The 22240-nt window shown below is 44.5% G+C and overlaps 1 protein-coding gene across 5 annotated transcripts in view; it reads right to left on the bottom strand.

Annotated features, from left to right (window-relative positions):
• The window catches only part of RYK (receptor like tyrosine kinase), a 1376634-nt gene that overhangs the window by 723178 nt on the left and 631216 nt on the right, over nt 1-22240 (bottom strand). For 4 of the 5 annotated variants that reach the window (XM_033957872.1, XM_033957871.1, XM_033957870.1 and 1 more), the window contains one exon: nt 19786-19920. In XM_033957872.1, coding sequence (XP_033813763.1) covers nt 19786-19920 — 135 coding nt within the window. The remainder of the gene's footprint in view (nt 1-19785; nt 19921-22240) is intronic. The other variant, XM_033957869.1, reaches the window with a different exon arrangement.

Genomic DNA, 22240 nt, shown 5'->3' with positions numbered 1-22240 from the left:
CAGTTTCTCTAGCCTCTCATTGTACGGCAACTCCCCCAGTCCCTTAACCATTTTTGTTGTTCTTCTCTGGACCCTTTCATGTACGGCAACCAGTGTTGGACGCAGTATTCCAGGTGGGGGGGGGGGGCCGTACCATGGCCCGGTATAATGGCATGATAACCTTTTCAGATCTGTTTGTGATCCCCTTCTTAATCATTCCTAGCATTCTATTTGCCCTTTTTGCCGCCATTGCGCATTGCCGGATATGGATTCCGGGTGGTATTGGGTGGATGCCATCCAGTCCATTGATGACAAATTTGGTCCTCCCACAAATTACTTTGGCTTTATAAAAGCATAAGTATACTCTCCGAGAAAGCTCTTTTACAAGGTGTTATCTGTAAGGGTGGGCAGTAAGCTTATGTTTCTTTTGTGTCGTATGGGCGCCGATATACAGCAACAGAAAACGTGTGCCCACATGAAAGAGGAGAGTTTTCATGGGGATTTGATGTATGGTGGAGATGGATGTAGTCATTGCAAAAGGGTATGTGGTTGCTGAAATCTATGAAAATCTGGCATGTCGAGCAAAAATCTGATAGCCTCTTTTCTGAATACATCAAAATGCACCTCCATCAAAAACGAGGATTCTGACTACCCCCGCTGGTGCAATGATATAGAAAAACAAAATTTGTACATATCTGATTTCTATAGGAAAGAAGGTGTACTTTTGTGTGCAGACCAGATTAAGCTAAACACTACTAAACGTCAAATAGCAAAACTATTCTGAAATTCTCCGGAGGGGGAATTTGGTCAAAGAACAAACCTGCCTACCGTTAGCATTGTCAGAGAACCCTTTGATCTCTTTAAATACCTGCATGTCTTGGAATCACTCAAAAGACCGCAGTACTTTGTCGGTAACACAAATGATTTCATCACCTGTTTTACAATAGCCTATGCACGTTTAGAGCTATACAAACTGCTAGACAGTCTACAAGAGCGTTATCCATACTAGAGAATGACACGGGGGAAAAATCTGTCCCCGTCACCACCCCGTCCCACCATCCTCTGCACCGCCCCGTCACCGCCATTCCATTCACCGCCCCGTCACCGTCACTGCCATCCCTTTCACCGCCCCGTCACCGCCACTGCCATCCCATTCACCGCCCCGTCACCGTCCCCGCAGCATCCATATAAGCCTTAGTACTCTAATATTTAGCGTATTACATTCTTATAAATCAAAGTTCCTGCTGCTGAACTAGAGAAAGAGATGTTCAGCTGGCAGGGCTTTGTTTATAAATTTTTATTAACACAACTAATATACCACCATAATGTTTCCGACAGAGGACAAGTATGCAATAAATGCATTTTGCTGTTTCAATGCCAGTGCTCAGCAGAACAACAGACAGCAATATGGACATTCACCTTATGTAGTACTTTTTTAATATATAAAAATAGGCAAAATTAGTTGCTGTTTTATCATTATATTTTCTTGCCATTATAGTATTCTTCATTGATCATTTTTCTTTTTAAATTCAAAACAAATTCAACCTATCTTGTGTCCCAGCATGAATTCATGTTTCACTCAATTGGCTGTTTCAAGGGAATTAACCCTCCAACTTCCATTTGCAAAAATACCCAATGTTGTTCCTTCTATGAGCAATATTTAAATTATGAGGAACAACATTGGGTATTTTTGCTGAATTGTGTGACACCATTTGGGCTGAACATGAAGATTGAAAATGCCTGGTTAGCCCTGGACAGATGATTTGAACAGCCAGGAGCCTGTCCTGGCCATTTAAATCATTTTGAATATCTAGTCCAATGATAACAGAATTAGGGTGATTATAGAAACATAGAACTTTGTTGATCACTAAAAACAGTGGAGACTAAGGGTCTATCAAGCTCAGCATCCTGTCTTTGACACTGGCCAGTCTTGGTCTTTGGAACTGCCCATTGTGTCAGAAGCAATAGGGATTAAGTGACTTGCCCAGGGTCACAAGGAGTGTAGTGTAGCTCTAACCACTGGATTTAGAAGTTGGCTTCTTTTGGGATCTTTAACTCATCGTCGCTAGGACTCGAATCTGAGTCCGTGGCACCTAACATAGAATGGAATTAGTATGGCAAAGTAATGAAGAATGGTCCAGCAGCCCCCACCCTCCCTCCACCTCACCTTATATTCGTTCCGAGTTTGCCGGCTTCCTTTTTCCCTAGCCGCACGCGTTCAAAAAAGCCGTGCATTTAGCCAGCTCCCTCCCTCCACCTCACCTTAAATTTCGAGTTTTCCGGCTTCCTTTTTTCCGAGCCGCACGTGTTCAAAAATCCGTGCACGCGCGGCTGCGCGAGTCAATCAAACTTCTCCTCTCCTGCAACTTCCTGTTTCCGGTTGCGTCAGAGGAGAAGATTGATTGACTCGCGCAGCCGCGCGTGTACGGATTTTTGAACACGTGCGGCTCGGAAAAAAGGAAGCCGGAAAACTCGAAATTTAAGGTGAGGTGGAGGGAGGGAGCTGGCTAAATGCTACGGGCGGGCGGGCGGTGGCTGCGGGGACCGCGCGATCCTTGATACCTCACTGCGGAGACAAGACCATTCACCGCCCCGCAGGCGGTGAATGGCCTTGTCCCCGTCGCCGCAGCGACTGCTAGTTTTCTTCCCCGTTTTCGGCGGGTGACCCGCGGCTAAAATGTGGTGGCCGCGGGTAAACCGCCACCGTGTCATTCTCTAATCCATACCACTATACAGATTCTGAGATATTTGTGAGCCTCAAGGGTGACTGGAACCCACCATTGGGTGATTATTTAGGGGAGCTCACCAATGAGATATCCGCAGATGAATATAGAACAGAATATGTATCAGCAGGTCCTAAAACATACAGTTACAAACTGTCAAACAGAAAGGTATGAAAGTGAAAGGTATAATGCTAAATGTAGAAAACAGCCAGCTAGTTTAAAAGATCTAATTTTTGACTACAAACCTGGTATTATAAGAAACAAAAAGAAGTGGGCTATAGAAACCAACGTGATTTAAAAAACACAGCACGCTGAGTATGACAAAAGAGTGAAGGAGGAGGATGGATTCAGCACACTACCGTATGGATACTAGCATGGTGGATGTTCACTGGTCACAACCTTTTTCTTTTATATTAGCAGGACCATCCAATTCATTCAAGAGTTTCTTTGTTAAAAAGCTGTTAGAACATGCCGACTGTGTATTGTCTGTCATACCTGACAATATTATTTGGAGTTATAGTTGTTGGCAACATTTGTATAAAGAAATGTTAAATAAATATGGGGAGCCTGATACTTGCGAGTGAGGGACATAGGAGGAGACTTTTGTGTAGCCCCTATGCTTCCTGCAGCAGCAGTTAAACGTTTCCTTTGTGGCTGCTTGCCAGGCAGGCATTGCAAGAGACGGACCCCTGACGTCACTGGGTCCATCTCCAACACTTTAAACTGACGCCGCTGCTGCAGTTGCAGCTGCAGCCATAGGGCGTGGCTAAAGTGGGCATGCCTTTGCTCTTGGGAGCCCCTTGAAGCAACGAGGAGCAGAAGAGTTGAAATTAAGGCCATATTATATCTTTTATAATTTTTGATTAGTTTGAACATGGGGAAAAGGAAAATTAAACATAAGAGTTCAACGCCGGCTGTATCTTGCCCCATGGTCATGCATTTGACATCATTAACTGATAATCCCTCAGTTATAGCACTCAATATTAATTCATCTATATCGGGTGCTTCAATGAGTCCCCTCGAATGAACTCCTTCCCTTCCTCCAATATTGAGTGATAGCAGGAATTTAAACCCTACTAGTTCCACCGAACATGTGGCATCCTCCACCCAGATAAATAAATTAGATTTTACTGAAATACCTTAGTCACTTGATTTTTCAAGTGCAGTGGAGGATCAACCACTAACGGAGGAAACACAAGATATTACCTTGAAAGATTTGTGGTTAGGTATTTCTAGAGTAGAAAGGTTTCTCAGGTCAACAGTGAAACAGACAGTGGAATTTTCACAGTCTGTTTATCATAAGTTAGAAAATGTGGATTCCAATTTGGGTTGTTTAGATAAATGGTTAAATGTGGTGGAAGTCCAATGTAATACATTTCAAGCTGTCTCAGTATCTGCTGTTAAGGATTCTATGGAAATAATGGAAAATATGTATAGAGTGAGGAATCTCCGCTTGGTCAATTTCCCAGTAACTCATTTATTATCACCTGAAATTTTATTAAGAAAATTTTTTAAAGAAATTCTGGGGTTACCCAATGCGGAGAATTTTCCTATTAATAACTATTACCATGCTCCTCAGAAAAAATTAAAATCCGCCCAGAAACGGTCTACTCGGTGATAACATGCATGAGTGAGATAGATAAGATGCTGATAATGAAATTATACTTTAAAAATTGTCAAGTTACAGGACACTGAATTTGTTTTTTGGGACCACATACAATTACAACAATTTTTAATTGTTCGAGAACAGAAATGAGTTTAGTATTTACGAGGTTGCTATTTCAATACTGAGAAATAAGAGGAGAAAAGTTAATAGTCCCTATAAGTAAAGAATATTTCACGATTCACGAGGTTGAATCGTGAAATTATTCTTTTTTCTTTTTACTTATAAACTTGTCTTTGAATAATATCATGTCTCCTTTTATTACTTTTCCAGACATTTTGCTTGAGACTTTTAACGATGACCAAATGTTGCCAACCAATAAAGTAAACTTGGTTATTGTAGATAATCTAATGGATTCTGCCTGTAAAAGCGGTGAAATAGAGAATGTCTTTACGAAATATGTGCATCAAAGAAACCTTAGCATTATATATCGCTCAGAATGTTTTCTGCAAAGGTAAAACAAGCCGGACTATAACTTTAAATATCAAATATATGGTTTTCTTTAAGAATTCTAGAGATAAGTTACAGATTGCCATTCTAGCTAGACAGATGTACCCTCGAAAATCACAATTTTTTTAGAGGCCTTCAAGGATGCCACCAGAAAGCCATATGGCTATCTTTGTGGATTTAAGTACCACAATGCCTGAGGCTTACAGATTTAGAATGGATATCTTCCCTCCAGATTGGACAATGGTATATTGTGTAAAACCAATACCTCTCCTATTGTGATGTGTATAAGAAGGAATTCTTTTCAAAACCTTCTTAATTATAAATACTGATTTTTATATATAAATACATAAGAATTGCCACTGCTGGGTCAGACCAGTGGTCCATCCTGCCCAGTAGTCTGCTCACGCGGTGGCCCTCAGATCAAAGACCAGTGCTCTAAATGAGTCTAGCCTCACCTGCATACATTCCAATTTAGCAGGAAACTTGCCCAACTTTGTTATGAAACCCTGAAGTGTGTTTTCCCCTATATCAGATTCCGGAAGAGCGTTCCAGTTTTCCACCACTCTCTGGGTGAAGAAAAATTTCCTTATGTTTGTACGGAATCTATCCCCTTTCAACTTTAAAGAGTGTCCTCTCACTCTCCCTACCTTAGAAAGGGCGAACAGTCTGTCTTTATCTACTAAGTCTATTCCCTTCAGTATTTTGAACATTTCATTCAAGTCCCCTCTCAATCTCCTCTTTTCAAGGGAGAAGAGGCCCAGTTTGTCTAATCTCTCACTGTACGGCAACTCCTCCAGCCCCTTAACCATTTTAGTCGCTCTTCTTTGGACCCTTTCGAGTAGTACCGTGTCCTTCTTCATGTACGTTGACCAGTGCTGGATGCAGTATTCCAGGTGAGGGCGCACTAAGGCCCGGTACAGCGGCATGATAACCCTCTCCGATCTGTTCGTGATCCCCTTTTTAATCCTTTCTAGCATTCTGTTCGCCCTTTTTGCTGCCGCCGCACATTGCATAGACGGCTTCATCGACATGTCGATCATAACTCCCAAGTCTCTTTCCTGGGAGGTCTCTCCAAGTACAGCCCCGGATATCCTGTATTTGTGTATGAGATTTTTGTTACCGACATGCATCACCTTAAACTTATCCAAGTTGAACCTCATTTGTCATGTTGCAGCCCATTTCTCAAGCATGTTCATGTCACGTTGCAGATCTTCGCAATCCTCCTGCGTCTTCACTACTCTGAATAGCTTAGTATCGTCCACAAATTTAATCACATCGCTCGTCGTACCATTTCCAGATCGTTTATAAATATGTTGAAGAGCACAGGTCCAAGCACCAAGCTCTGCGGCACCCCACTGGTGATGCTCTTCCAGTCCGAGTATTGTCCATTTATCCCTACTCTGTTTCCTATGCTCCAGTCAGTTTTTGATCCACGTGAGTATTTCACCCTCGATTCCATGACTCGCAATCTTCCGAAGTAGTCGTTCATGTGGAACCTTGTCGAACGCCTTCTGAAAATCCTGATAAACAATGTCGACTGGATCGCTCTTATCTATCTGCCTGTTTACCCCCTCGAAGAAGTGCAGCAATTTTGTCAGACAAAATCTGCCTTTGCTGAAGCCGTGCTGGCTGGTCCTCCTCAGACCGTGTCCGTCAAGGTGATCAATAATGCGGTCCTTTATCAGCACCTCTACCATCTTTCCCGGTACCAAGGTCAGACTCATTGGTCTGTAGTTTCCAGGATTTCCCCTCAAACCCTTTTTGAAGATCAGCGTAACATTTGCCACCTTCCAGTCTTCCGGAATCTTCCCCAATTTGATTGACAGGTTGGCTATTAGTTGAAGCAATTCAGCTAAAGTCCTTTCAGTTCCTTGATGACCTTCGAATAGATGCCATCTGGTCCCGGGGATTTATCGCTCTTTAGCCTATCAATCTGTTTGTATACCTCTTCTAGACTGACCGTCAGCCCTGTCAGTTTGCCGTCTTTGTTTCTAGCATAGAGCCTGATGGGTTCCGGTATGTTGCGTATATCCTCTTCAGTAAATACAGATGCAAAAAGTGTGTTCAGTTTGTCAGCGATTTCTTTATCTTCCTTTAGTACTCCCTTTATTCCATGGTCATCCAACGGCCTCACCACTTCCTTCGTGGGTCGTTTCCCCTTAATGTATTGAAAGAACGGCTTGAAGTTTTTCGCCTCCTAGGCTATTTTTTCATCGTAGTCTCTTTTTGCTCCTTTTATCGCCTTATGGCACCTGCGTTGATGTTGTTTGTGCTTGTTCCAGTTTTCATCCGTTTTTGACCTTTTCCATTCCTTAAATGAAGTTTTCTTGTTTCTGATCGCTTCCTTCACCTCTACTGTGAGCATGCCGGTTCTTTGTTCTTTTTCCTCTTAGATCCTTTGTTGATACGTGGTATATGAAGATCTTGCGCCTCGGTGACTGTGTCCTTAAAAAGGGACCAAGCTTGCTCTAGTGTTTTTACAGCGCTTATCCTCTTCTTAATCTTCTTCCCCACCATGAGTCTCATCCCTTCGTAATTCCCTTTTTGGAAGTTCAATGTCGTGGCCGTTGTTCTGGTCTGATATTTTGCCCCTGTATCCAGCTCGAAACGGATCATGTTGTGATCGCTGTTTCCCAGCATTCCTTCTACTTCTACCCCTTGTGCCGGACCTCGTAGTCCATTTAAAAGTAAGTCCAATATTGCATTTCCTCTAGTATTTTCCTTGACAAGTTGTTCAAGGAAGCAATTGCCTACAGCATCCAGGAACTTGGTCTCTCTAGCGCAGCCGGAGGTGCCTAGGTTCCAGTCAAGAAACATATAGAAACATAGAAATATAGAAAGATGACGGCTACAGCCCATCAAGTCTGCCCACTCTATTGACCCACCCCATTAAGTCTGAATGCTAATGACCTAGTTCTTTAACTCGACCCTCGTAGGGATCCCACGTGGATGTCCCATTTATTCTTAAAGTCGAGCACGCTGGTGGCCTTGATCACCTGCACCGGACGTCTGTTCCAGTTATCTACCACCCTTTCTGTGAAGAAATACTTCCTGGTGTCACCACTAAATTTCCCTCCTCTGAGTTTGAGCAGGTGTCCCCTTGTGACCGAGGGTCCCTTAGGAAAGAATATATCGTTTTCCACCTCGACACGACCCGTGACGTACTTAAATGTCTCAATCATGTCACCCCTTTCCCTGCGCTCCTCTAGGGTATAGAGCTGCAGTTTGCCCAGTCTTTCTTCGTATGAGAGACCCTTGAGCCCCGCGACCATCCTAGTGGCCATCCGTTGGACCGACTCAGCTCGAAGCACATCTTTCCGGTAATGTGGCCTCCAGAAATGCACACAGTATTCCAGATGGGGTCTCACCATGGTTCTGTAGAGTGGCATTATTACTTCAGGTTTATGGCTGACGAAGCTTCTATTGATACATCCCATCATTTGCCTTGCCTTTGATGAGGCCTTCTCTACTTGTTTGGCAGCCTTCATGTCTGTACTGATGATTACCCCCAAGTCCCGTTCCTCTGAAGTCCTAGCTAGCGTTTCTCCATTCAAGGAGTATGTTCTGCATGGATTTCCGCTGCCGAGATGCATGACCTTACATTTTTTAGTATTGAAGCCTAGCTGCCATGTCGAGGACTAGATTTCCAACGTGATCAGATCTTGTGTCATACTATCCTGGAGGTTGCTTTCACTTACTATGTTACACAGTTTAGCATCGTCGGCAAACAGTGCTACTTTACCCTGAAGCCCCCGGGTCAAGTCCCCTATGAATATGTTGAAAAGTGATGGTCCCAGGACTGAGCCCTGCGGCACTCCGCTAGTCACCTCCGATGTCTCAGAGAGGGTGCCGTTGACCACCATCCTCTGAAATCTTCCACTCAGCCAATCACTGACCCATGCAGTTAGTTTCTCACCCAAACCCATCGATTTCATCTTGTTTAATAGTCTACGGTGTGGGACACTGTCGAAAGCTTTACTGAAATCCAAGTACACTATGTCCAGAGACTCTCCCGAGTCTAGCTTTCCTGTCACCCAATCGAAGAAGCTTATAAGATTGGATTGGCATGACCTGCCTCTGGTGAATCCATGTTGACAGGGATCCTTTAGATTCCCTTCATCCATTATCATGTCTAATTTACCTTTAAGTAGAGTTTCCATGAGTTTACACACTATTGATGTGAGACTCACTGGTCTGTAATTTGCAGCCTCTGCTCTGCAACCCTTTTTGTGCAGAGTAACGACGTTAGCTGTTTTCCAGTCCAGGGGGACTCTCCCCGTACTCAGGGAGAGATTGAAGAGCATGGCTAACGGTTCCGCCAGAACATCGCACACTCTGAGCACTCTTGGGTGCAAATTGTCCGGTCCCATGGCTTTGTTCACCTTGAGTCTTGAAAGTTCTCTGTAAACATCAGCTGGTGTGAACTCAAAATTCAGAAATGGGTCTTCCTTGCTTTCCTTTGCTTCCAGCCGTGGCCCGTGCCCTGGTGCCTCGCAGGTAAAGACTGAACAGAAGTAATCGTTCAGTAGTTTGGCTTTTTCAGAATCTGTTTCCACATAATTCCCGTCTGGCGTTCTAAGGCGTACTATCCCATCTGCGTTCTTTTTCCTGTTGCTAATGTACCTGAAGAAGGATTTGTCCCCTTTCTTAATGTTCTTCGCTAGAGTTTCTTCCATTCGAAGTTTGGCCTCCCTGACTGCTGTTTTGACCGCTGCAGACTTTGTCTTGTATTCAATGTTTGCTTCTTTTTCCCCCATGCGTTTGTACAAGAGAAACGCTCTTTTCTTATCCTTGACGAGGTACGAGACCTCATCAGTGAACCATTGGGGTTTCTTTTTTCTTTGTTGTTTAGTTACTGATTTTATGTAGCTGATAGTTGCCTCATGAAGGGTCGATTTCAAGGTTGACCACATAACCTCCACATTATCCGTTACTTCTTGAACCTGAAGCGTCTGATAGACGAAGTCTCCCATGCGTGTGAAGTCAGTGCCCCGGAAATTGAGTACCTTTGTTTTTGTTTGTGATCTAGGGAAGCCTTTCCTAAGGTTGAACCATACAATGTTATGGTCACTGGTGGCTAGCGGTTCTCCCACCGAGATCTCTGAGACGCTTTCCCCATTCGTAAGTACCAGGTCCAGGATGGCCTGGGCCCTAGTGGGCTCTAATACCAATTGTTTAAGCCGTACTCCCTTCATGGACGTTAGTATCCTCCTGCTATCACAAGTAGTCGCTGAGAGTGTGTTCCAATCTACATCAGGCATGTTAAAGTCTCCCAACAGAACAACGTCTCCCCGTAAGGTGATATTCTCAATGTCTTCAATTAATTCAATGTCCTTGTGCTCCGATTGTCTTGGAGGTCTGTACACCACAGCAAGATACAGGCATTTTTCTCCGCCTCTGGCCAGGTATACCCAGATGGATTCCCCAGTATACTTGATATCCGTGATTCTGGTTGTCTTGATGTTTTCTTTGATGTAAAGTGCTACCCCTCCTCCTAACTTACCCTCTCTGTCTTGGCGAAGCAGGTTGTATCCTGGTATAGTTATATCCCACCCATGAGAGTCTGTGAACCATGTTTCTGAAATTGCTACTACGTCTAGGTCTGCATTAACTATTTCTGTTTCCAGTTCTAGAAATTTATTCCCTAGGCTGTGTGCGTTAACATACATAGCTCTCCACTCTTTTTGTTTACTAAGCTCATGCAGAGAGCCACCCAACAGTTAAAGTGTCTCCTAGCAATTCTTTTGCAGTAAGGGTACTTACCTTAGACTTAGAAGCGGAGTTTTGGTTCGCCACATCAGGATTGTTACTTACTGCTCTGGTGTAAAAGTGGGTACCCACCCCCGACTTACCTAGTTTAAAGCCTTTCGAAGTAGGTGGGCTAGTCGGTGTCTGAAGACGTTCTTACCTCTGTTGGTCAAGTGGAGTCCGTCTGGTCCCTGTAGTGTCTCTCCGTGATTCAGGAATCCGAAGTTCATCTCCCTGCACCATCGTTGTGCCGGGAGATGAACTTCGGATTCCTGAATCACGGAGAGACTATCTCTGGATAGTTGAAGTCACCCATGATAACTGTGTTGCTTCCCTTGCAGTTGTGTTTAATCTCATCCGTCATTTCTCCATCAATTTCTTCAGACTGCCCTGGGGGTCGATAGTAGATGCCGAACTTCATTTCCAGTCCATTCGTTCCTGGAAGTTTGACCCATAGAGACTCTAACTCAGGGGTGCCCACACTTTTTTGACTCGCGAGCTATTTTTAAAATGACCAAGTCAAAATGATCTACCAACAATAAAATTTGAAAAAAACACAATGCACACTGTACGCATAGAATTGTTAATTATCATTCCTATTCCGGGGTTTTTTCAAAGAGGTCAAAGCAGATGACTCTATGCACTGTCACCTCAGTAACAACCATACAAAAATAGACAAATATACCCACCTCCCTTTTTACTAAACCACAATAGCAGTTTTTAGCGCAGGGAGCTGCGCTGAATGCCCAGCGCTGCTCTCGACACTCATAGGCTCCCTGCACTAAAAACCACTATTGCAGTTTAGTAAAAGGAGACCATATTATAAAATATAGACAGCAGATATAAATTCAGACACATTTTGACCACTAAATTTTTAAAAAAATCATTTTTCCTACCTTGTCTGGTGATTTCATGAGTCTCTGGTTGCACTTTCTTCTTCTGACTGTGCATCCAATCTTTCTTCCCTTCTTTCAGCCTGTATGCTTCCTTTCCTCCACACCTCATGCCCTCCCCCAACTTTTTCTTCCTCTCTCCCTGACCTTTCTTTCTTTCTCTCTTCATGCCCCCTTTCTTTTTTTCTGTTTCTCTTCTTTCCTTCTGTCTCCCTGCCTGCCCCATTTCTTTCTTTCTCCCTGCCCTTCCCCAAGCCACTGCTGCTGCCATCGGGGAACAGGACCCAAACACCACCAATGGATAACAGGCTCCAAAGCCGACGCCGCCCCATGCTCTCTCTGCTTCGGGCCGATCAATCTTCCTCTCCCAGACGTCAATTCTGCCGTTGGAGAGGAAGTTCCGCCCAGCGATTGGCTGGCCCGAACTTCCTCTCCGACGGCAGAATTGACGTCGGGGAGAGTAAGATTGATCGGCCCGATAGATCGCCAAGGCAAAGGGAGTCCTGGATGATCGACTCACTTTGCCTTGGCGAGCTACCGGTCGATCGCGATCGACCTATTGGGCACCCCTGCTGTAACTTATCCGTCAGTTGTGGCGTGTTCTCTCTAGTAGATTCAATTCCCTCTTTGATGTATATGGCAATGCCACCAGTTTTTGAGCCACTCTGTCTCTGCGGTATAGCTTGTATCCCGGTATCAGTGTCCTAGACGTTTTCCTCAGTCCACCATGTTTCCGTGATTCCGATGATGTCAATGTTATCTTTTTGTGCCATTACTTCTAATTCACTCATCTTATTCCTTAGGCTCCTTGCGTTCGTGTACATACACTTGAGTTTGTGGCCTGTTCCCTCCTTGCATTTTGTTCCCTTTTGTGTCCCTATCAGTCTGTTTTGCCTGAGATCTGGCGAGTCTTCCCCTATATCTTCCTGCACGATATCCGCCAATGAGTCTCCCCCTCTATCTTCATGTATGGTATCCTCTGGGTATACCGGTTCCCAAACCATCGACTCTTTCTCTTGGTCGACTATCAGCTTTCCCCTTCTTCCTAGTTTTAAAACTTCTCAACTTCTCTCTTACTTTGTTTTATATATAAAGGCAAGGAGACCTCAAGTGTTCACGACTGTCTGTCTTTGGAATAAGTCCTGTCAGAACTAGAGGTCTGCACGGGAACGGGGATCCCCCCCTGTATGGCCCATGGGACTCCCACGGGGACGCCCCCTGGCCCACGGGACTCCCACGGAGATGCCCCCCTGACCCACGGGACTCCCACGGGGTTGCCCCCTGGCCCACGGGACTCCCACGGGGATGAAAACAGCCTACCTAAATTCTGGCGATGCAGGCGTGCAGCTTACAAGTCCGGCATCACGGCAGGAAATAGCCATGCTGAGCAGTGAGCTCAGCACGTACACAGATGAAAGCCTTGCTTGCTGATTGGTCCGGCGGCCCCGCCCCACCGTGCCGCCGGACCAATCAGCAAGCAAGGCTTTCATCTGTGTACGTGCTGAGCTCACTGCTCAGCATGGCTATTTCCCGCCGCGATGCTGGACTTGTAAGCTGCACGCCTGAAAAAGAAATCATCCTGGCCGGGGTCGGTGTCATGCTCCGGAGCTTCTACAGCCTTCCTATCTCCCTCTCCCTTCTACCTGCTTCCGGCCACACCCCCTGCTCCGCGGCTCTCTTCGGCAACTCAGCAGCAGCGATCGACACAAGCTTCTGATGTCGGGGCCTACCCTCTGCGAGTCCTGCTTGTTTCAACTTCCTTTTTCCACAAAGATGGGACTCGTAGAGGGAAGGCCTCGATGTCGGCAGCTTGTCTTGATCACCGCTGCTGACGAGTTGCTGAAGAGAGCCGCGGAGCAGGGGGGTGTTGCCAGGTGCAGGTAGAAGGGAGAGGGCCAGATGCAGGACTCGTGGGTGAGGGAGGAGAAGAGAGAGAGAAAGAGAGAGGGGAGGGAAACAAAAGGAAATATTTCATACTGGGCTGGGCTGGAGTGGAGGGAGGGTGGAAAGATTCTGGCTACCGGGTGCAGTAACAAAGGAAAAGGGGGGAAAGCTGAAAATGGAGATAGTGACACAAAGAAGAGAAAGAGTAAGCAGGACCTACTGAATAAGGATAGAGATACAGAGGGGACATGAAGAGGAGGTGAAATAGAGACATAGAAGTAATGCTGAAAAAGTGTGGGGGGGGGAGATAAAGACATTGAAAGGGCAAATGGTGAACATGGGGTAAAGACAAGGACAGAGACAATGAAGATTCTGAAAAAGTGGTGAGATAGGGATATAGGTGAGATGGACACAAAGAAGGGTGATGCTGGAAAATAGGTGGAATGGTAATTCTGACAAACACAGAAGGGAAATGCTGGATCAAGGAGAGATGGGGCTCAGGCTGGATGGAATGAGGAGAAATGCCTTGTTGGCCCGGAACTTCCTCTCCTACGTCAGAATTGACATCAGGGAGCGGAATGCTGGTCAGCGCGTCGCTTCTGCAGGGAAAGCTTGGGACAGCAGTGGCTTGGGGGCTATTCCCCGATGGCGGTGGCAGCAAACCAAGTGGCTTGGGGGAGGGCACGGAGAAAGAAAGAAAGGGGGCAAACAGGGAGACAGAAAGAAGGGGGAACAGGGAGACAGAAAGAAAAAGTTGGGGGAGAGAATGAGGTCTGGAGGAGAGGAAACATACAGGAGGCTGAAAGAAAGGAAGAAAGATTGGATGCACAGTCAGAAGAAGAAAGTGCAACCAGAGACTCATGAAATCACCAAACAGCAAAGGTAGAAAAAATGATTTTATTTTCAATTTAGTGATCAAAATGTGTCTGTTTTGAGAATTTATATCTGCTGTCTATATTTTGCACTATGGCTCCCTTTTACTCTACCGCAATATCGTTTTTTAGCACAGGAAGCCTATGAGCATTGAGAGCAGCGCGAGGCATTCAGCGTAACTCCCTGTGCTAAAACCTACTATTGTGGTTTAGTAAAAAGGGAGGGGGTGTATTTGTCTATTTTTGTATTTTGTTACCGAGGTGACATTGCATAGAGTCATCTGCCGTGACCTCTTTGAAAAAACCCGGAATATGAATAATTAACATTTTCTCTGCCTTTCATTGTGCTTTGTGTTTTTTTTTAATTTTATTGTTGGTAGATCATTTTGACTTAGTCTTTATAAAGTAGCTCGCAAGCCCATAAAGTGTGGGCACCCCTGCTCTTACTCTGGGGCACCAGACCTGGCTCTTCTCCAGAACGTAACCCCGTCCCGCTCCTGGCACTCTCACACCAACCTCTCTTCTCTCATACTTATATAATTCCACTGGAGTTCCGTTCCTTCCCTAACCATGTAAACCGTGTCGAGCTCCATCTGCGGAGATGATGCGGTATATAAACCCAAGATTTAGATTAGATTAGATTAGACCTCCCTCACGGCACACACACGGCAAATGGAAGAAAGAGGAGAATTTTTGGTCGTAGGGAGGAAGGTACAGAATGTGATAGGGAAGAAAAAGATGAGAGTGAGAAATGTGGCAAGGGAACAATGGGACAGATTGAAAGGGATGCAAGAGGGAGGAATATTGGACAGTGGTGAAGGGAATGGAGAGAGAGATGTGGCATAGTGTTGGAGAGGGGTGATAGAAGGAGAAATGTTGGGCTGGTGGGCAGGCATGAAAGATGAGAAAGAGATAAATGGACCATGGTAGGGGAAATCAATGGACAGCAACAGAAGAATTTAGAGAAGATGGGAAAGCAGAAAAAAGAAACTGGGACCAATTTTATGGAAAAATAAGTCTCCAGACAACGAAGGTAAAAAATGGAATTTATTGACTAAAATATGTTAGCTTTGGGAAATGTATATGGCAGATGTCTTTGTTTTGTGTTCAAAAGAAAAGGAAATGCATTTCTGGTTTTATTTCTACAGTGTTGAAGTACTTGTTGACCCTTGCTGTGACTGGTGGGGATCCCCAAGCACCGCCAGCAGAGGACCTCCTCTAGAGATGGCCAGAACTCCCCTCCACCAAACGCAGCAGTCGCTGGCAGCATCCATGAGCCACTGAGGTGCCAGCATCTGTGACTCAGGGACGCTACTGCTGCCTGCTAAGCTTGGCAAAAGGGACCCCCGGCCAACTGCAAAGGAAGTCCTCAGCTGACAGTTTGTGGGTTCTCATCAGCTGAGTATTTATATTTTATATTTACATTAGAGGTTCTGGTAGAAACCCATTTACAAAGTATGTATTCTTCCCAATTAATATTTCCAAATTAATAAAGTCTCTTTGCTTATTTGTAAATGGGTCTCTACCAGAGCCTTTAATTCAGTAGCATAATTAAATAAAATAACTATTTCTGAAGTTTATAGGGAAGGATGGTGACGAAGGGGATTCCTCGCGGGGATGGGTGGGGACGGAGGGGATTTCTCGTGGGGACGGGTGGGGACGGAGGGGATTCCTCGCGGGGACGGGTGGGGACGGAGGGATTCCTCACGGGGACGGGTGGGGACGGGTGGGATTTCTGTCCCCGCGCAACTCTCTAGTCAGAACGACCCCTTGTGAACTATCATTACATTACATTATATTTGTGATTTCTATTCCACCTGTGCCTTGCGGTTCTAAGCAGATTACAGTTAAAAGAGATCGGGACATTACCGAGAGAATTACATTACAACGATTTAAGTAAATTACATGTTGTGGTATAGAAATACAAGTATAAGATATCTGGATTTATCGATAGAATAACTTGACAGGATTCAAGTAGTTACAAGGTTCAGTGGGGAAAACAATATAGGCAACTGAAGAAAGATACCTAACTTTGAAGGAATCAGTTAAGTGGATACCTAAGGGAGATGCTTATTTAGGAGAAGGTTAAATGGATACCTAAGGGAGATGCTTATTTAGGAGTTTGGATATTTTTCGTAAATGAGGTTCAAGGGGATGACTAGTGTGTTATTTGCTGGGGAGAGTGCATGTGCGATTGGGGAGGGGAATATTAAGTAATGACGTGTTTTTTGAAAAGAAATGTTTTGATTTCTTTCCGAAACACTTTGATGTCTGTTGTTTTGATCATCAGTTTGGTGATGGTGGGGTCAATTTTCGCTGCCTGAGTTGCTAGAAGGCTATCGTAAAGTTTCTTATGTCGGGTACCATTATGAGGGGGGAAGGTGAAAAGATTCTGAGTTCTTCTTGATCTGGGTAGTCGGTAGCGGCAAAGACAGTTGTTCAAGTAATTGGGGGCCATACCATGGGTTACTTTGAAAAGTAAGCAGTAGAGTTTGAATTGAGTTCTTGCTTTTATCGGAAGCCAGTGAGAGTCTACATAGGCGGGTGTGACGTGGTCGAATTTGCTGAGCGAGTAGATGAGTCTGATAGCTGTGTTCTGAACGGTCTGTAGTTGTTTTATCATAGTATTTGGGCAAGGTAGGTAGAGGCTGTTGCAGTAATCTAAGGAGCTGAGTATGAGGGATTGTACAATGATCTTGAAGTGTTCTTTGGAAAATAATTTTCTTATTTTTCTTAGGTTTCGCATGGTGAAGAATGCTTTTTTTATGGTTTTGTGTATTTGTGTTTGCATTGTGCAGCCTCTGTCTAGGTGTGTTCCCAGAATTTTGAGAGTATTCTGTATTGGATATTTGATTGTGTTTACATCTAGTTCTGTTAGGGATGGTTTTTGTTCCTTCTCTAGTAGTAGGAATTTGGTTTTCTCCGCATTCAGTTTTAACTTGTGGTTCGTCATCCATTTTTCTACAGTTTCCAATGTCTCATATGCTTTTCATCTTTATATCTCAATTAAATTCTTTTTTTCTTTTAATCTTTTAAAACTTTGAAACTCATTAATAAATGTCTATGGGCGTGATAATAATAATAATAATAATAACTTCATTTTTCTATACCGCCATAGTCAAGCGACTTCTAGGCAGTTCACATTGAAAGAAGGCTGGACAGTCAGCGAATAACAGGAAGTATAAATAGAAAAGTTACATACTAATTGGAGTTCCATGGGTAAAGAATACATGAAAATTGGAGTTACCTGAGAGATTGAGTTAGCGTTTACAACGGGGAATATCATAGTGAGAGAGGGTCGTCTGTTTAGTCAATGAATTTGTCAAATAGGGTGGTTTTAATTGATTTTCGGAATGCGTCGTAGGTCTGTTTGGGTTCATTTATGCAGTTTCTCAGCCAGACTTGCTGTCTATTCGCTTGGAACATAAAAGTTCTATCCAGGAAGGATTTGTATCTGCAGCCTGTGATCTTTGGGTATGCAAAGATATTTTTGTTTCTGGTTGTTCGTGTGGGGTTGTGCAGAATGAAGTGTGTTTGCAGGTAGGAAGGTGCTAGACCCCAGACTTGTTTGAAACAGATACATGCAAATTTGAATAGTATCCGCGCTTCCATTGGTAGCCAGTGCAGTATTTTATAGTAGGGGCTAATGTGTTCTTTTTTTCTCAGTCCGAAGATTAAGCGAACAGCGGTGTTTTGATGGCAAATCAAGTAATGAAAGTGGGCATCAATGTGAGCTCCACTAATATGGCCAGACTTTATGGTAGATATCTTGCAAATAACGGGATAGTTGGATAGGCTGGAGTGAGCTTGGATGGCAACTTCAGCATTTGGAACCTATAACAATATCAATTCTGGTCTCCTTATCTCAAGAAAGATATAGCGGCACCAGAAAAGATTCAAAGGAGAGTGACCAAGTTGATAAAGGGGATGGAACTCATCTCATATGAGGAAAGACTAAAAAGGTTACGGCTCTTCAGCTTGGAAAAGAGACAGCTGAGGTGATATGTGATTGACCTCTACAAAATCCTGAGTGGAGCAGAACGGGTACAAGTGGATCGATTTTCCACTCTGTCTAAAATTACAAAGACATGGGGACACTCGATGAAATTACAGGGAAATACTTTTAAAACCAATAGGAGGAAATTTTTTTTCACTCAGAGAATAGATAAGCTCTGGAATGCATTGCCAGAGGTTGTGGTAAGAGTGGAAAGCGTCGCTGGTTTTAAGAAAGGTTTAGATAATTTCCTGCAGGAAAAGTCCATAGTCTGTTATTGAGAAAGAAATGGGGGAAGCTACTGCTTGCTCTGGATCGGTAGCATGGAATGTTGCTACTCCTTGGGTTTTGGCCAGGTACTAAGGACCTGGATTGGGCATTGTTACAACAGGTTACTGGGCTTGAAGGACCATTGGTCTGAACCAGTAAGGCTATTCTTATGTTCATGCTATCCAACCTGTCATGATCTGAAAGGTCGCCGGAGCCAAGGTCAGCTTGCTTATAACAGAAGCAGACACCGGAGAAGACGCTCCCTGGGCCGAAGGCTGCACCTCCATAGGCTGCACTCCTGACCTGGACATGTCAGAAAGGCTCTCCACATAAGATTAACAAATTCCAGGGAGATGCCTAGTGCAGGGTAAGTAAATGAAGCCTGCAACTCCTTCGGGTGGGCATTCGTGTGTCTCCAAATTCCATGCACCTCCACTTCGTATCAACAGGAGAAAAAGGTTCAGGGCAATATTTCTTACCCATCTCCTGGACTCACAGCAATTCACTAGTCCTGGAGACAAGGACAAGACTAAGCCGAGACTTCCGCCCCTCCCTAATGCAAAAACACAGAAATAGGGGTTTTGGATTTTCTGATCCACCCCGATTCTCCCATAGGAATGAATGGAGTTTTACTCATTTTCAGTCAGTGCTTGCCTGCAACTTATTCAATGCAGCTGAATGGAGCAAAAGACTTTTCTGCCTCAGATGCTTACTGCAACTCTTCCAGACCACAGCATCTTCAGGCTGCAAGCAGGACGGCAGATGGACCAACCTCCATCCCCCCCAGGGACCTCAGTGCATGACGGGGATGGGTAGACTTGCAGCTGGCATCCTGATACCCCAAAGGTTCTTACTCAGGGCGCCCACAGACTGTGCTTAAGCCACTAAGAAACTCAGGAGGTGAGCCAGCTCCCAAGGGGAACACAGCAGGCTGGTTCTCCAGATCTACCCAAAGGATTGCCCTGCAGAGCTGAAGACCGGCACAGTAGGTCTGTGTCCTTTCCAAGGCAGAGAATCCCCAGGAATAGGGTCTCAGGGCACAAAAGCCTCAGATAAAACGAAGGTCAAATGCAAGAAATAAAAAAAATAATAAACCCAAGCAGAACAGATCAAACCCCTCTTCACAGTTCACTTGCAGAGAAATAACTGGGACTCCGCCACTATACGGGAGGTACTCAAAGTTGTAAGTATTTTCTCTCTGTAAGCCAGTTTGCAGGAAGGGATCAATCACCACACATACAGAATCCAGAGTAGATGTAACTGAATTTTGTTTATTATAGATGTATAAAAGGAAATTGAGATGTTTTACCTTCTTGAAGCACATCTTTGAAGGTGATCCTTTCCCTAGAAATTGCAATGTCCTTCACCTTTGCCTTAGCTTCCATCAGGGTCACACTCTTCAAGTCATTCTTCTCAATCCTTAGTGTTGGGTAACCTGAGGAACCAGCAAACCCAAACAAAACCAATATGAATGCCCTTATAGGAAACCAGGAAACCTTTCTACAAGTTGCAGATAATACTTCTAAACAGTTTAACACACAAGCATACCATACTTGATGGCAGAAACACATTGCCCAGGTTTTCCTGTCCATATTGCTAAAGATATATTCTAGCTGTAGTGTATAACCACCTGTAAGATCTTCCTCCTTTATAAAGAGGCTAATGCTAAAGAACCAAAGAGGAAACTAAAAATGTAGCACCATACAAAAACTCCAAGAAAAAGTTCACAAGGTTATTGAGAAGAAAGCCCAATGTAGCCATGTTTCACCAAATCAGGCTTCAACAGGGGTTACTATCTGTTGAAAACTCTCCATTACATAAAAATTCATGGTGCTTCTAAAAATTGATACATCAAGCAGCCACAAAACCAAAATGTACCCAGAAAGAGATTCTTGCTGTCAATGAAAGTTGTCGTCTCTCTCATTTGTACTCTACCGACTCAAACAAATAAGCATAAAAATTATTTCAGTTACTGCATATCCAGCCTACTCACGTTTAACCACAAGGCTCCAAAATAGCTCGGAGAGAGAAAGAGATAATGGTTACTGCGGATGGGCAGACTAGATGGGCCATTTGGCCTTTATCTGCCATCATGTTTCTATGATTGCTCTTCATGCATCTGGCACATCTCCTGTGCAGCCTGCCATACACTCAGCTACATAAATGGCAACACTTCTGGTAGGACTTCTAAACAAGCCCAGCTACCAGTTAACTGTCACAGCATCACAGCCTGCCAGACAGACCCAACCAAATGGTTATCTGAATTTCTAATAGAATTTCTACCTTTTCATATTACATCACTTGGCAATTCTGGTAGCCAACACATGGTGCTAATCATTCTCACAGTGCATTTTAACATACAGTGTTAGGAGAGAGCAGAGGCAGAACTACAAACACAGTTACACAGCTCTGTACCTTACTATATATATCACATATATGAATAAGCACACTCACCAAAACCCACACTTATACCCCAAAGAGATAGAAAATAACTGACAATTCAGAGACCACAAATGTAGGCAACTCAAACACACACATGAGTAAAACAAACTTGCCCCAGCCATAGATCTTCAACTATTCCATCCCTATCTACTAGTGCTGCCCGATTCATGAAAAAATTTTTGATTCGATTTAGCCTATTGAATCGAGTTTTTGATTCTATTTTCCTGCCCAATTGGGTGTTTTTTCAAACATCCTGGTGGGTTTATTTTATAGCCTCTTCACCCCCTTTGCCCTCTCCTACCCACACTGGCGCTTTTCTTCTCTTTGTTAAATTCTAGCTCACGTTTGCAGTCTAACACCAGCTCTGGCAGGATACACATTTCAAATCTGACATATTGTAATCACAGAAAATAAAATTATTTTTTCTACCTTTTGTTGTCTGGTCATTATTTAAATCTTGTTGGTACTAGGCTCTGGTTGTCTTCTGATAACTTGCTTGCCAGGGTCTCCTTCTTTCTTCTTTCATTGTGCTAACCATCCATCTTCCATCTCTGTCCTACCCTTCCATTTCCCTTCCCTCCCTCGGAAATCTGGCATCTTTCCTTTTTTTCGTCTCCATCCCCAGATCTACCTTTTCTCAACTACCCTTTCATCCAGCATCTCTCCCTCCTTCCCCACCACCCCAGGGTCCACCATCTCTCCCTTTCTTTTCCCAACTACCCTCCTATTCCGTATCTCTATCCCCCTTCCACACCATCCCCCCTGTGTACAACTTCTCTCCCTTTCTGTTCCTTCCCTCCCTAAATCCCATTGTCCACCATCTCTCGCCCTCTCCTGTTTTTAGACCCATTATTTCTTCCCCCCAAAGTCCGGCATATGCACATCTCTTTGAACCCCCCCTTTCTTCCCTCCCTCCGAGTACTACTACACCAGGACCCCCTTCCCTGAAGGCCTGCACCCTATCCCCTGAAGGCCTGCACCCCACCCTTAAGGCCTGTACCCCACCCTTGAAGGCTTGCATCCCTGAAGGCATGCCCCCCACCCCCTGAAGGCCTGCATGTTCCCCCGACCTCCCGCGCATCCATTTAGCAATGTTACTTACCGTAACAGTTGTTATCCAGGGACAGCAGGCAGCTATTCTCACTAGTGGGTGATGTCATCAGACAGAGCCCCGGTACGGACGTCTCACAAGCACGTGTTGCTTGTAGAAACTTAAAGTTTCTAGATGCCCGCACCGCGCATGCGCCGGTGCCTTCCTACCCGGAGATCCGGGCGTGTCTCCTCAGTTCAGGTAGCTAGCCTGAGAAGCCAACCCAGGGGAG

The sequence above is a fragment of the Geotrypetes seraphini genome, chromosome 9 (assembly GCF_902459505.1).
Source record: "Geotrypetes seraphini chromosome 9, aGeoSer1.1, whole genome shotgun sequence".
NCBI classification, from domain to species: domain Eukaryota; kingdom Metazoa; phylum Chordata; class Amphibia; order Gymnophiona; family Dermophiidae; genus Geotrypetes; species Geotrypetes seraphini.
Note: the sequence above shows the minus strand (reverse complement) of the source record. Positions and strands in the feature narration are given on the sequence as shown.